Source organism: Ptychodera flava, chromosome 10, assembly GCF_041260155.1.
Source record: "Ptychodera flava strain L36383 chromosome 10, AS_Pfla_20210202, whole genome shotgun sequence".
NCBI lineage: Eukaryota > Metazoa > Hemichordata > Enteropneusta > Ptychoderidae > Ptychodera > Ptychodera flava.
Genome location: NC_091937.1, coordinates 9,559,566 through 9,576,954, shown reverse-complemented (window position 1 = coordinate 9,576,954; position 17,389 = coordinate 9,559,566). Strand labels below are relative to the sequence as shown.

The window sequence follows — 17,389 nt, the reverse complement described above, 5'->3', positions numbered from 1 at the left end:
TGATGAATAGAAACTGAAAGTGCAGATAAGCAGATGGACAGACTGGTTGATTGATCGATTGATAAAAAAATATTCCTTCAGTTTGTCTAATTCGTTCGCAATATCGTGAAAATGTTTGCAGCTCCGAGTGTGCGCTTATGTGTGTGCGCGTTTGTGTGTGTGTGTGTGTGAGAGAGAGAGAGAGAGAGAGAGGAGAGAGAGAGAGAGAGAGAGAGAGAGAGAGAGAGATTGTTTGTAAATTTCAAAGCTTTGGTCTCAGTTACAATTAGAGAAGGTGGGAGACAGATCCATTGATTAGTAAGGGACTGGACACAAATTACAGGGGGGGTGGGCCGGTGTTTTTTGGGGTGGGTCGCCATTTTTCGCGCAAGCATTTTTGAAGGGTCATAAAATTTTGTGCAAGCCTATGGGGGAGGGTCACCTTTTTTCATGCATCAAAGCTGAAATTGCATGTGCACGTTATGGAATACTGAAAAAAGAAAAAATACCTCCTGGCACTTTCATTTTCTGCCATTACCATTTTCGGCGCGCCCTTCGGGCGCAAATTTCAGGTATAATAAACAATGTATTGATGATCCAAGCAGCCACATTGATTTAAGTTGTCATGATTTCTACTTATTCAACACTGTTGTGCATAACTGTCCCCTATAATGACTCTTTCAATAACAATTTGGGAGATTACTTATTTGACATCATTCTCCCATTGACAATACATTGGGTATAGGTCGGTGTCAACGTTCATGTCGCTGTATGTACATTTTTTAATTTTTTGAGGACATTGACAGAATACAAACTGTTCAGAATAGTGCATAGTGTCATCAATAACAACTGGAAGCTTCAGGTCGAACAACTTTTGAATAACAATTTAGGATCAGATAACCTATGAGTTATTTGTAGTTTCCTCATAGCCTACAATGTATAGTGAATCAACATTTTGGTGAAATTCCAAAATCAAATTTCTTGCACAACCATTGACTTGAAACCACTCTAGTCTAATCATGAATATTAATACTAATAATTAGGTGTACATAAATGCACAGGTTTACCAAGTTTTGTATTGGAAAAAAATTATTCATAGTTTCATCATAGACTGCCATGTATAGTGAATGGACATTTCAGTGAAATTCCAAAATCAAATGTTTTGCACACCCATTGACTTGAAACTACTCTTGTCTAATCATGAACATTAATACCAATAATCAAGTGTACATAAATGCACAGATTTTCCTATTTTTGTATTGGAAAAAAATTATTCATAGTTTCATCATAGACTGCCATGTATAGTAAATCGACATTTAAGTGATATGCCAAAATCAAATTTCTTGCACAACCATTGACTTGAAACCACTCTAGTCTAATCATGAACATTAGTACCAATAATTGAGTGTACATAAATGCACAGATTTACCTATTTTTGTATTGGAAAAAAATTATTCATAGGGTTTCACCATAGACTGCCATGTATAGTGAATCAACATTTCGGTGAAATTCCAAAATCAAATTTCTTGCACACATGGACTTGTAACCACTCTAGTCTAATCAAGAACATAAATATCAATAATCAAGCATACATAAATACACAGATTTGCCAAGTTTTGTATTTAAAAAAAATTATTCATAGTTTCTTCATAGACTACAATGTATAATGGATCCACATTTTACTAGCGAAATTCCAAAAACAAAGTTATTGTACACAGATGCACGTGTTACCACCCTCTTCTAATCAAGCAAATTATGTCAATTATTCAGGGTCATATATACACAAATAGTGCATATTTTTAATTCTGAAAATTTTTTTTACAGTTTTGTCATAGACTCCCATGTATAGTGGATCAACATTTTATGCGAAATTCCAAAAACAAAGTTATTGTACACAGATGCACATTTTACCACCCTCTTCTAATCAAGCACAATTATGTCAATTATTCAGGGTCCATATATGCACAAATAGTGCAAATTTTTAATTCTGAAAATCTTTTGACAGTTTTGTCATAGACTCCCATGTATAGTGAATCAACATTATTGATCAATGTGAAGATTCCAAAATCAAATATCTTGTTCACATGTGCACTTGTAACAACCCATGCTAATCAAGTATATCTATATCAGTTATTAAACATCTGTATATGAACAGATATAGCTAGTTTTATACTGGAAAATACACGTTCGTAGTTTTCTTATAGTCGACTACATGTATAGTGAATCAACATTATCGATAAAATCTAAAAATTACATTTTTTGTACAGGCATGCACTTTTTACCTGCCACTTCAAGCAAAGTACATTTACATGAATAACACATATGATTTGATATTTTTGGACAACGCGTTATATCGGCCACATTTTGCCTTCCTTTCGGGAGGGCGACTTAAAAAGTATAGCAAGTCAGAAGGGGGTCTTTAACACATTGCGGTTTTTTTGGGGGGTATTGAGTAACAGGGGAGGGTCACTTATTTTCATGCACGGATAAGGGGGAGGGTCACTAATTTTTGTGCATGAACTTTTGAAGGGTCACTATTTTTTACGCAGCGTTTTTCGAAAAACACCGGCCCACCCCCCCCTGTATTTTATGTCCAGTCCCTAAGTGTTTTCGCATTTGTTCCCTCGTGCTGCTGCACATGAGCGAGTTGGAGAATTTGTGGAGTTATTACGTTTCTAAATTTATTTTAGAGTGCAGCGTATATTGTGTTGCAATGTAGACGACAATATACATACGTAACGTGTGCAAACGCACTAAAACAATCCAACGAGACCTGTACACGCAACACGTGAGTCAGCTGTGCGACCTCTTTCAATAATTTCAATCGCCAGTCTATCCCAGCAGCACGCACACATATACCGCTATGATGGTTTAAAGTATATGAAATGGAAAATATGGTGGTGACAGTCGTCATTATGTTGGCGCTAGCCGTCATAATTAACACCGAAGCCAAACCAGGAATACTTGGGCAGGTAAGTACCAAAAGGTTACGAGAATTTTATTTAGTCGGTCTAATGTAAATTAGTTTATAGCCACAATACGAATATATGGACATGGTTGTTCTTTATTTGCATGGACAATATCGATATCGTTAACATACCATCGTTAAAAAGGTCAACATCTGTTCACGACAAAATGCTTAATTACAACCCGATTTGCCAGTCGCAAGCCCCTCCCCCCCCTCTCTCTCTCTCTCTCTCTCTCTCTCTCCTCTCTCTCTCTCTCTCTCTCTCTCTCTCTCTCTCTCTCTCTCTCTCTCTCTCTGACACACACTGGCGTCCCTGAAAGCGCAACACGTTGTCATTTTCCCTGCTAACACTATAAGCTTATATTGCGATTTTTGCTTGTTTTCCTAACGATTAATGTTCTTGTGCTCTCTTTATATTCCCAGCATTTCGCAATGCAATAGGGCCTATATTGTAACATCGGTAGCAGAATCACTTGCATACATTTACACTTGTTTGCACTATTATAAAATAGCAAGACGCAAATTATGTCTTTACCTTTTACATTGTATTTACGATTTGCAAATAAATAGCATTGTGCATTATGACACAATGTCTGGCTCCGATATAACTGCATCTCGTTTAATATGCTTATCAGCTCTCCTTGTGTTGCTGAATTGAACCACAAGAAGCAACAGGTACTTAAAGTTTATGTCGCGTGTATCAACTGGCTATGGCTAGGGAAACGATAAGCTCTAGTACAAGTAGAAATTTTGAACCGGCGAAAACACATCGATTACTGTAATTGCCAACGAGGACAAATGTATACTTATATATATAATATATATATATATAATATATATATATATATATATATATATATATATATATATATATATATATATATATATATATTTTTACACCTTATTCATACATTAATATATTTTCTTCTTAAAAAATATATATAGGATGAAGTGTAAGAATATATATAAACAGTATATTTATTTATCTATTTTTTATTTAGAGACGGATAAAAATAAAATAATAGACAGATAGATAGATAGACAGACAGACAGTAGATAGATAGATAGATAGATAGATAGACAGACAGACAGACAGACAGACAGACAGACAGACAGACAGACAGACAGACAGACAGACAGACAGAGATAGATAGTATTCGCTGACCTGACAGAGCTGTATGAAAATCGCATTATCAGAAAGTACGACATCATAATCACCATACGACATCATAGTTTCGTTCTCATTAAATAACGCTTGGCACATGTCGCGCCTTATACTAGTACTGTCGTGCCGTGCCGTGTAAATGCGTGTGTATATTTATATGTGGGTGGGTTGTTTCGTAGTATTTGCTGTCATGCTATGCCGTTTGATTAATTTTGATGTCGATGTTTGTATATATTCTGTTAATTTTAGTTAAGGTAGTTCGCGCCTCGAAACTGCAAGATTTGAATTTTTGCTCAAACTTTTCGTAAGGAAACTTTAAATTATTCCTTTCAAATCAAGAATAAAAATCATGGTTTTTTGTGCAAAATTTACTCCTAGAGAAACAAATGGCCATTCTGCAGACCGACACTTAGAATTAAAAATGGCCGCCATCCCTGTGTTAATTCTATAGGGTACACAAAATTTTCGATTTTCGTTACATTAGTCGACGAAAACTTTACTTTATGATTTAAAATGACCACCCCCTCCTCAATGAGCGGTAGAACCAAAAAGTATTGTAAAAGTTTGAGGGTCTGAATATCTGTCCTGGAGGCGCGTTCAGTCTTAGCATTGATAGCTACCGTCTGCTCTTTCTGTACTGCAACTTATCTTATCTGTTTCCGTTGCATGATCATACGGCCTTTAGATTGGATAACAAACAAGTAAAAACAAAATAACAAGAAACAAACAAAAACATAAAGGGAAGACGAAAAGAGAATTAAATAAAGGAACAGAAAATAACAAAGCATTAAACTGCTCCAATAATCATTTCCATTCAAGGTCCATGGGACAATTGTTGATTTACAAATTTAAGTAGGACCATCCTGAACCACTGATAGTTAATGGTGGTAAGCAAACAAACAAACGAACAAACGGACCGAACGACTGTAAACGGAGACAAATAGAGAAATTATGAGATGTGGAATAAACCTGCGTTATCACCCTGCAGTGGAATTATACTATTCTGGAGAGATTTCATACTCTTTTTGAGCTAAAACACCGTGGGCATGCGCGCTTAAGACCGACGCCATCTACTAGTCAGGTGCTTAGCAACAAAAACAGCAAGATCGTTACACGATGACAAAAGTCCAAATTTGCTACAGAGGTTCACATATATGTGTAGATCAAAATTAGCTATTGCTCCAAAAATTTGGGCCACCGGAAAGGCTCGATGACGTCATAAATTCAAATGGCCGCCATTATATTGCTTAAAAATGGTAAAATACGGTTTATTTCGGCCAGTTTTCAATATTTTTTTGAATAAACTGACATAAACCTTCTCATTATAATAAAACATTAAGTTAATGCAAATCAATTATTAAATAACGTCATAAAGCCAAAATGGCCGACTAATTTCAAAGTGTCCGCCGTAACATTTTCTAAAATGTTAAAGCACTGTTAATTGAGCTTGTTTCAGCATTTTATCGCCTGAACTGAAATTAACACCCCAATTACAGACAAAACATATAATTGATGCTAAATAATTATTGTGATGACGTCATAAAACCAATACGGCAACCGAATGTTACAAAATGGCCGATTATGAAGTTAACTGTGCTTGGTACAATAGCCCATTTACGTGACAAAATGATAGTTTGAAGGTAATGTACAATTTGTATTAGTATACCATAAACTCAAATAAAAGATAAATGTACCAACTTAGTCAATAAGTTCAACACAAGTAACAAACTCTTATGACATTATTTATTATTAAACAATGATCTGTGTTTGAAAAATCGAATCGATATAAAAGGAAATGAAGGCAACTTCACACACTGGTTCAACCTTGTTTATGATACGGTATAGTGAGTAGATCAATGTGATTTCGTGATAGGAAACATGGTGAGAAACCAGTGAATCGATAGTGCTTTGACCCTCGTAATGTGACCTTGGTCCCAGAAAAAAGCTTTTACGTTGGTGATTCCTCCTAGCGGCGTTTCGGGCCAAAGTTGGGTCCTACTTCAGTCACTTGAATGGTCTTGTATTCCAACATGCTTAGTTTGATGGTAGCCATCAAAGAGAGATGCTAAGATCATTATGTTGTGGTCTGATTGTTGCGTGAATTGTTGCTCAGACCGTTCATTTGTACTCTCCTTGTGTTTGAATTTTGCTTGAAGGAGGATATCTTGTATGTTTTTCTTCCTTTTACACGTTATTATAGGTTTTCTAGAAAACCATGGCCAGCGTATAGTCGCCCTTTATTATTTTCCAGTTTCTTATCACATGGTTTGATTAGGCTGGTTTTGATGAGGTTGTGCTGACAAGTTTTTTGTTACATCATTACTCTTATTTTTGTTAATGAAGGATGGCTGACGTTTTGTTACATAACTACTTTTTGATAAAAACTGTGTCTTTCACTTTGTAATCTCGTAGTTGAAGTTTTTGCGTTGAGAAATTGACCTTCTTTATGAAGTCCATATTGTTGTTGCATGTGCCAACATATCTGAGTAATTCACCTTTAATGAAGCATTTGAAGGTTGGTGGCAAAGAAATATCGTCAGATGGTTTGGTGTGGGTTTTACGGTCGAGCCTTTTCTCTCAATTGCGTCTCTGGCATTTGAAGACCACAAGGTCAGGGGGTATGAGATTTTGTCGATAGAATGTTCAATTATGAATTCCCAACTTGAAGGTAGGGTACAGGGTGTTGCACTCCTCGACAAATGTTCTGAATGTTATAAGTTGATGTTTTGTTCCTGAGTAAATCATGAAAATGTCACCTTTTAGACGTTTGGGATTTAATATAACTTTCTCCGTTTCATGGTATGTGATATCAGCTGTTTCTAGTGACCCCATGTTGCATCCATAGATTTGTTTGTATTTTTCTCAGTTGAATTAAAATATACTGCGTTTCAGAATAATCGACAGTAAGGCTTTCATGTACGTTGTGTGTGGTATTTTTGTATCGTATCAGTTGGCTGGTACTGTTTCAGAGTCCAACGCTACGATCGCTTTATTTGATTTCATTTATGGCTTCAATTTTGGCATGTTTTTCTACATTATATACTACTTCTAATGTTACCAGAATAGAGTTTGCTTGTATTTTTATTGATTCTAACTAGTTAATGAAGTTTTTGTGTCCCTGACATATGAAAGTCGTCTTAATTTGCACGATTGGTTTTATGACAAAGTCTAGAAATTCCGAGATTTGGTTTATTGGGCTCGAGCAGCCATTTCTATTGAGACGTTGGATGATGATTGTTCCTTCTGCTTGGGTTTTGTGTATTTTTGGCAGGAGATACCATCGTGGTGTACAAATTATTCTACTTATGGGAATGGTAACTGTAAATCACCTTGTCAGTGATCTTCTTGTCGCAGATAAATGATTTCATATACAATTTCCACCGTATAGCTAATGTCGCCAAGTGTTGCCTTAATGTACAGTAATAGTGTACATTTCGCAGCTGTCTATAACTTTCTTTAATGTCATTTGTCGTATTCACAATTGCTATGCCTCTTACTTTATTGATGGGTTTTATTGTGATTTGTTTGTTTTCAGAGAGCTTGTTCAGAGCAGTTTTTTCTGTTAGAGTTATATTCTTTCTGATGTGGGTTGCGAATGGAATTTCCTCTAGCGATCTAAGTTGCTTCGAGACAGTTTTATAATTTTGGGTTTTCCGCTGTTAGTAGTGTCGACATTGGACTTATCTCAGAACAGATGTCTGATTGATTGATTGATTGATTGATTGATTGATTGAAAGTTTGTTTCTCATGATATTGCACAATCTTATGATGCGAATAAATTTGTCTGTACAGGAACTTCGGAATGGGAAAAAATTTCAAGCCTTTGCTTAATGCTTTGATTTCAACATTTTGTAAGGTTTGATTTGCAAGATTTTTGATGAATCTGAGAATCTTTCTGAGTTCTTGTTTTTGTTTAATCTTCGAATTTCTGTTTAAATTCTTCCTGGCGTTTTTTATGTCTTTAGTTTCCAAACAGCAAAACGAGACCAAAAACGAAAGGCAAAGACGCTTTTCATAAAATTCACGAAAGCTGCAAAAAGCAAGATAAGCTAGCTTCAAATTAAAAGACAAAAAATCTTCTCTTTGTTCACAAAACCCTGACCAAACGGTCTTTTAAGGCCAGCACATCCTCCAAAAAGAGAACTACTGTAGCACAAAACTATGTGTCTGTCACGACACGTCGAGACATAAAAAACCAGAAAATTCAACAAACGAAACAGGCTTCTCAAACAAAGGAAGCAAATGACCAAATCACGAACATAAAACCTTTTTTCGGGGACCAACGTTACATGACCAGGGTCTTTATCATGAAATCATACTACTATTGAACCACTGACTATATCGTAACACGTATAAAGGTAGATCCGATGGGTAAAGTTGCCCTCATTTCCTTTAGCCTACATTGATTCACTTTTCAGACAGAGGCCATTGTTAAATAATCAATAATTTCATAATAGTTTGTATCTTGTGTTGAGCTAGTTGGCTAAATTTTGGTACATTTATCATTTATTTTGAGTTTATGGATCATCAAGACAAATAGTACATTCCCTCTAAACTATCATTTTGTCACGTAAATGGGCTATTGTACTGAGCATAGTGAACTTCATAATAGGCCATTTTGTAATTTTCGGTTGCCATTTTGGTTTTATGACGTCATCACAATAATTAATTTGCATCAATTATATGTGTTGTCCGTAATTTTGAGTGTTAATTTCAGTTCAGGGACTAAAATGCTGGACACAGGCTTAATTAACAGTATTTGAATATTATCACACGATATTATGGGGATATTTTGAATTTGGTTGGCCATTTTGGATTTATGACGTCATCACAATAATTGATTAGCATCAATTTAATGTTTTATTTATAATTGAGAATGTTTATGTCAGTTTATTCAAAAAAATATTGAAAACTGGCGCGAATAAACCATGTTTTACCATTTTAAGCGATATAATGGCGGCCATTTTGAATTTATGACGTCATTAAGCCTTTCCGGTGGCCCAAATTTTTGGAGCAATAGCTAATTTTGATCTACACATATATGCGAACATCTGTAGCAAATTTGGTACTTTTGTCATTCGTGTAACGATATTTGTGTTAAGCCACCTGACTATACGGCATATAGGCGGTAGTGGCCTGCCCCAATTCCGTTTAAAATATTTCTGCTGAAGCATTTTACACACCACAAACCGAAGACCGAAACAGGGTTATTATTACTTAAAATAACTCGATACCTTTGACAAAACTACATATACCCTTATAGGAGCGCTGGTCGCTCACCTACCTAGCATTCACACTGTAATAAACCAGTTCATTTGTTGGTGTCTGATCAACTCTAAGATTTCTTGAATGTTACCCAAGCTTTAATGTTGTGTTGTATTTATTATCAGACATGTATTTTTTATTGTTCATACTAGATTCAATATTTCATAAATATACTCCCCGATGTGATGATGCCTGCCGTGGGAAAAGAATATTTCGCTGGTCACGTTGTTGATGTACAAGATGTCTTATTTATTGCATATAAATACAAATATTATCGGGGGGAGGGTAACAATTTACCTGTTGGAAATGAAATATTCTGGCGACTTGTTTTCGAGGTGATCACTATCAACGTGCAATTGACAACAATTAGACAAATTACAAGGTTTCATTTTATTCGCATATTTCGCCAATTGAGTGCAGCATTTCACATTACATGTAAGGTAGAAAGTACCTCGAAAGTGAAAGAGTTAAACTTTTGCTCAAACTTCGTAAAGAAATCTTTCAACCATTCTCTTTCACAATCAAAAATAAAAATTTGGGGTCGCCGTAAACAATTTTTTACTATGGAAACAAATTTATTTGAAATTCAAAATGACATGGTGACAACTTTATCGCCGAATAAGCCCATACAAGTTGTATATCAGAAACGAATGGTTAGAGTGTCCGAATGTCTAATGCTGAGTTGCATTCTTGCTTGCAAGTTTCCAGCCCTGCACGTGTCTTCACTGTGCGACTTACCGTGTATGTTGATATTTTAACGGCCTTAATTTGTTTACTTTCAGACATCAAACACGACACATTACAGCACAGAATCAACAGTCGTGTCACCGAGAGTTGAAAAACAATTTAACAAAAATAAATCGAGCCGAACACCGACGGTGAAACAGTTTATGCAAAGTCAAACCGATGATGTTCTCCCTGACCAATCAAAATCCAGGCCGTCAACGTCACGATCAGGCACAACCAATGAACACGAGACGTCGGTGCTGTCGCCCGATAACGTTTTGATACAACAAGAGACATTGGCGGGTGATCAGCCGAAATTTACCGAAATGAATCCGACACTGGCCGAGGATATTGAAAGAACAACTATAATGGTAGGTTTTACAGTTATTTCTGTAAAGATAACTTGATAAACATACAAGCCCTCACATGTTCTTTAAGCACCCTGAACATTGTTGCTCGGAAAAATCCTGACACTTTAAAATTTAAAGGTTTTTTCAATGTTCTGTATGGTTTTGCACAATGGCCGAATAATTCAATGCTGCACTTATTTCCGAAAATTGTATTCAGTGAGTTAGGATAATTTATAATCTTTTATGAGCTCTTAAACACCATTACAAATTTCATGCTGGAAATCTATTTCAGTTATACACGCACCATAGTTTTCAGTAATTGTCTGGTTGCACGACATCCTTTTGAACTGTCAGTCAAAGTTAATCGTTCACTACAAATTAGCATATATCCATATATGGTAAACAGAGGCGTTTCGGCAATGTTTTAGTCGGTGGTTCTTTACACTGTTACTGTGTCGGCGCTTCAGGATGGTTTTTGATTGGTCACCCAAGTAAAATCAGTGAGCCAAGTACATCGATGTAGTGACAGACAGGAAGTCTTTAATTGATCTAGGGAAGTACGATGCGATGGTAACTTGCTTTATCGCATTTTTCCTTTCCGCAGGGGATTTGTCAACACATGGAACAGATAGGAAACAAGGCTTGTAGACTAATCAAAATTATCTGCGAGAAGTTCCACCACATGCCGGTCGTCGCCAGAATGGCACTCTTTCTCCTGGTCGGCGTTGGCGGCGTGCTGCTCACAGCTCTGCTGATCAGCCACACTCGATGCAAACCGATGGAAAGTCACATGGAAAGTGGAAGGGGCGGAAAGCAAGTAGTGTTCCCGGATGCGATTTCTATCGGTTACAGAACAGAAATTTTACAGAACATTGAAGGTGGACGGATAGAGAGTGACGAAAAATTGCTGTCAAATATTAGTTGATTTAAAAATAATTTGTAACTTCAACTAGGGTGAACAGCTCTATATTTTTATAGCGGGAATGTTAATAGCGGCCAGCAGTTAATTTCACTTCACAACAATGCATTTGGATTAAAAGCAAGTAAGGTTCATCGTGATCATACTTATATTTTGCTCGTCTCTGTCATTTTTTTTGCCACTACAATGATAGAATAAATTCGAACCTTTGGTCAAAATTTGAAATGTGCTTGGGCTTAAAACCTGGGGGACACTGTTCGTCTGCTATAGACCCGTGTTTGGAGGGTCTATGGTCTGCTCTGTATTTTAACAGGCAATGAGAAACATTAAAATTGCGTGGATGGGAAAACGATAAAAGTAACACTATAGAGACAGCTATTCACGATACGTTGTCATGACAGCGATATTTGAAACTATATTTTTGTTGTACCACATCTTGTCGGGCGTATTTGAACATCTAAAAAGAAATTAAAATGTTTAGTCTTTCATTTCCTTGATTTCGGTTGATTCAATCAAACTCAAAGGTCAATAGAATTTATACAAATAGTTATCAAAATCTTTAATACCAATTCACCGTACCAGGATGAGAATGATCACATTGACCAACATTTGTTAGCGGGACCTTTTTCATGAGTCCAGCGGTTTCTCTAAAAATTCATTAAAACTGTTAAAAACAGTCCAGATTTTCATTTTGGAGGCATTTATTACAACACAGGACACACGTATGTACTATTGTCATGATTGTATACAGTACTAGCAATAAACCTTACCGCAGGCTGGTATACACGAGATTTGCATTGGTACAATGGGAGACATATAGCAAGAACCACTACAATGTCTATAGCCACAGTCCCTCCACACTGTGCTATAGTGCATACCCAACAACGGAAGTGGTTTTTTACAACACAGATCGACATATGTGTTTCTAGCGTTTTAAAGCGTGTTTCTCCCGTATTTCGAGCACGCGGAGGGAGGGAGCAGATTTGAAAATTTGGGGGCGTCGTTAGACGAACACCCTAGCCCAAGACCGAGCATCGTAAAGAATGGGGATTCTTCGCTTTTGCATATTCAGCTGTGACAAGTGAAGCAAACGACAAAAAGTACTACTCTAGTATGGCGAATCATTACCACGCTGCCTTTGAAATAATCTCCATGTTTTTAATTATTCATTTTCTTCTGACACAATTTTTTCCGTTTCCTATTAAAGTGTTCTTTGTTTAGCATTCTATGATAGCTGAGGGGCCTGTTGTGGTACAGATATACTTATGTTCTTACTTTAATGCTATGAAATACATCGATCTCATTCGTCGAGACATGAAAATAATACTGTATTTGACACATGGCACATAGCTGGGACTCGCGCTATCTCTCTCTCAGAGAACATCCTTTTTCACTTTTCAGAATTTCGATATACTGTATTCAACCAATAAACCACCTCAGCAACGGGTATACCACGACATTTTGACCAGTTCACTCCATCTATGTTTTCACTATCGCTCATGCATGGTATACGTGTGTAACTAATCCGTTGCCTTAGTAGTTTATCGCTTGAATTTACCACAGTCGGCGAAAGCGCGATCGTCCAGTCCGACGACGCATCTGCGTACCTGACACATCAATATAATACAATTAAAAATAAATGGTAATACCTGTAGTAAAATGTCGAGATGTCGTTTCAAATATAAAAGCTGTCAAGATGAGTACGGCAATTGGCAGGATAACGTTTTTTTTCAATAACTCTTACAGCTTTCTCCGTAAACACTGGACAAGCAATAGTAAGATTAATTTTAAAGTAGAATTGTAAATAGAATACTAATGTTGATACCTGGCACCCTTTGCGCAGTCTCATGGAAGTACCGCGTTCTGTTTAGGTGAGAGATTGTGGTTCTATGGATGTTGCCTTCTTACACATAACTTTTCATAAATTTTGAAATAACAGCGTTCAAGATCAATTGTTATTTCGAGTCAATAATGTCGATCGAAAGCCATACCTACGGGCGCATGAGGAAAATTCTGCACGCAACAATGTTAAAGGGATAAGATACAGCCGTCGGAACTGCGCTCAAAGGTCGCACGGGACCCACACTGTAACCAAGGTGCGAACGATGGTGATTGATGAAAGTTAAAACATATCTGTCATAATTTACATTGTTTGTAAACAAGAAACTCGCACAGGCGCAGTTCCGACGACTGTTTCCCTTTAAAAGCAACAAGATGTATCACGCATGTAACACTGTAGCGCTGTGCACTAGATCCACAGATTCTGAGCTGCAGAAAAAAATCGTCTTCGATTTTTTTATGACAGCGTGTGAACGAGGACAACCACGTACCAACTTCAAAATGTGCTTTAACCCTTTCACCCCCAGTTCCCTGTATACAGGTCCAACTTTACCATAGAAAACAAGACAAACCATGGTGGTGAAAGGGTTAAGGCTAGCCGCCATAGAATTTTTCCTGCATTTTTAAAGATTCAAACAAGTGGGTAGCGGGATATGAAACAAGTCATTTGATTTATGGAGCAGAATAGGAAAGTTTCTGTCTCACAGTTTAAAATAAAGGCAATATTGTCAAAATTTATATTTTGTATCCCCACCAACCCGTACATCAGTACTGTGCAACTGAGTGTGAAACATCCCATAATAGTTAAAGATGGCGTATTTGTCAGTTTCATGAGAGCCCCTAGACTTGGTTCAAGTCGGTGAATTTAAAAAAAATAAAGTCATTTATAATAGTTTCTCTTGTGTCTCTCCTACTTCGTACAAACCTATCCGGAATTTGGCAGCTCACGCTAGGTTTTCCCAGCGATTGAATGCGTCACGTTTGAGTCTGCGCAGTAGTGAGTTAGTTTCTGCCGGATTCAGGTGAAACTCCGCTGTATAGCGTTCACTCCACTCATCGCGTTCACCCTACTCATCGCGTCCACTAAAACATTCACAAATCACAGACTTGAACCAAGTCTAGAGAGCCCCTAACTGATCCCTGTTTATGAAAGGGCTGGAGAAAATGTAGTGGAAACACGCTTTGGAGAAAAGAATATTGTAGTAATATCGGTTTAATCAGCAAATTTAAGCTCAACTACTTTTCTTTTTTTGCAATTCACTTGTTTTTATTGGTAATTTGTAATATTGCAACTTTCAGCTATAAGACACCTAACATTTTCGATAAATTGGAACAGTTAAAAATCATTTTCTCCCAAATTGTTCCAATCATGTTTATATGTATCATATACAATGGGAAGTTCCTTCGATTCGTCTTTTCCCCTGAGATTTAACTCTCAAACTTGTCAAATTTTGTAAACTTGGCCATGATTCTCACTATGATGAATTTCTAAAATACGGCCTTGATAAATCTCATAACAGTATTAGATTTATTTGATTGATTGATTGATTGATATATGTTTGTTAACATTTTGATCAATTTTGCACAGCCATGATATGCCATTTGTGTGAAGCAACATTGAAACCCTGGTTGTTTTTGCATCTTACAATAGCATTATAGCATCGATACGGTTAAACAGTCAACGGAAGTACAATTTAATGCACCATTAAGTAGAGAAACTAAGTATTCCGATAAGGAGACATGTATAAAATTATAATATTGTTGACCTAAAAAATTGTCTAGCATCGATAAAAATTTGACTACACGCGTGAAAGAAAAGTCATTTATTCATTTATTTATTTATTTTGATTAATTTTGCATAAATTCGTGGAATGAATTATTGAAAAGGTGGTTTGAAGCGCAGACAATCTATTATCAATAAAGAGGGATATGGTGATAATTTTGAGCTGAATTATCACATTACAAAAATGCCCCTTCCTCTAAGAATAACGTAAAAATATCGTCAAATTCTATACTGTAAGTGAATGAGTGTCGGAAACAAATGAAGAATTGAACAGCTTGTGCATACCATCCATTCGGATATGTTTAGCTTGTCATCTCTTTTGGTACTGTTGACATGTATTTATCTCCAGTCATTATTTTTGTAACCACATGCTTGTCTTTATTTCAGAATGTTAACACGCCCATTGCTAACTGTGAGATAAACCAGGATATTCATGTCCTGAATGCAAATATTGAGACAATACTAAATGTACTCGTGCGAATGTATTAATAAGAAAACGGTGTCTTTTAACGTGCTACGTTTCCCTCGATACAAAAAATTTCACAGGCAATGCATAATAATTGGGTCACTTGGCCAGCTCCATTAATTGTTGACATTGATTGCATACCTTTGATCAGCGGGAAAAGGAGAGAAAAATATGAACTGCCTTCGACTGACTGTTTCTGTGCGGGTATTTAAAAGAGCTTTCGTGACGTCAGCGGAGTTGAGAGTTTGGACATCAATCATCATAGCTGGCTAAATAAATCCAAAATAAGGTGAGGTAGGAAAAAGGATGTAGGATAGGAAGTTCATATGAAAGGGTGATAACGGTATTCAAATTTACTAGATTACAGCGGATTTGCGTATATCCATAAGTAGGAAAGTGAGCAATGTTTACCAACGGAACATCGGTAGATTCGTGCAATCTTGGTGGCGCACTTTTCAGCGTGGCCCCTATAAATATCAGTGACCCAATTCCTTTAAAGTAGAATGCTTTTGAGGAGTATTTTCTGACGCTAAATATTTTACAACATTTGTGCAGATCTGCCGCAGCTGTAGACTCATTTAACGTCTCTGGGGCAACTGCAAATTTGTAAATAGAAAATTTAATTTTCCCCATAGAGTTAGCATGAGGACAAGGAACATTTTGAATTTCAAATATCGCTAAGTATTTTCATTGTGTTTATAATTCAAAATCTTTCCATAGTGATCCACATTTTTTGTTGTTTAAAGACACTGTTGAATTTTCCTTAGGGAAAGACTAGGCAAAAGATGAAAATTTTCAGTTAAGGTAGTTCGCGCCTCGAAAGTGAAAGACTTAAACTTTGGCTCAAACTTTCCTTGAGGAATCTTTCAAGCATTCTCTTTCAAACCAAGAATAAAAATAGGAGTCACCGTGCAAATGTTGGTAACAGAGAAATGATAACCCAAGATTTACCGATATTTAAACTTCAAAATGGCCGCCATGCCTGTATTTACTCAAAGGAGAAAAATAACATTTTCGAATTTCGAAAATTAAGCCGGTGAAAAGTGTTCTTACAACAACAGCTTTAAAATAAACCTCTGATGACACCTTTGTCATCTGCATATGCCATTTGAAAATATCTGTCAAACATGCTCTTGCAAGAAGTGGCATAATTTGTTACTAACTGACCCTTCAGCGCAGTGTTTGAATTTGACCGTGAAGCTATTACAATTTTGTGTTTAGGGCTATCCTCACTAATGCATTGAGTTAATGAGAGACACGTACCTGCGTGGGTCACCTTGTATCAACATGACACCATAGTAGCGTCATTGACTTTGAGTTAAAAGGCCTTTTACTCCGAAAAAAGATACACAAGTGTCAATAAAGAGGTTAAAACAGGTTCAATGAGTTAGAAATTTAAGTAAGGGTCAAGGAAGTTGACCCTCATTTAGGACTTAAAGTAAGCAGCAGTTACCCTACGCTTATGGGTCTTTCGCCATCGGGCAACAATCACTCTGTCAAAGTGTTTCTTCTGACAGAAAGTTTACACCAACTCAGTCACACCGACAACAGCCGATCCTTCTAAACGAAACTGACGCACAAATCACTTGACTGACAATATTGTCAGTACATGTATCTGAATGTTGCCGGTTTTTGCTCATTCTATATCATAAATCAATCGCTTTTCTTTCGCTAAAACACGGTCCCTCCACATGATGCTGTCTTTGCCCAGTATTGCGGATCTCAGAATTGTAATTATACGCACACTCACTTTTCAGATATTGAACGTTCAGATAGCAGAACTTCTAAAACTGTCTTAAGACTTGCATGATGGTCTTCCCAACAATGAAATATTTTTCATCACATTGTGTGACATTCTCAATTCGCAGTTTTACTTTTTTCGATGATAATTTACATCTTTACGAAAATAATTATTGGTTCGTAGGAATA

General features: G+C 36.6%; 1 protein-coding gene across 1 annotated transcript; it reads left to right on the top strand.

The window, feature by feature from the left end:
• The first annotated feature begins 2,792 nt into the window (after positions 1 to 2,792).
• On the top strand, positions 2,793 to 12,163 carry LOC139141412 (uncharacterized). The gene is made up of 3 exons (XM_070711036.1): positions 2,793 to 2,951; positions 10,160 to 10,474; positions 11,058 to 12,163. The coding sequence occupies exons 1-3, from the start codon at positions 2,865 to 2,867 to the stop codon at positions 11,376 to 11,378; spliced, it is 723 nt and encodes a 240-aa protein (XP_070567137.1). The 5' UTR covers positions 2,793 to 2,864; the 3' UTR covers positions 11,379 to 12,163.
• The last annotated feature ends 5,226 nt before the right edge of the window (positions 12,164 to 17,389 follow it).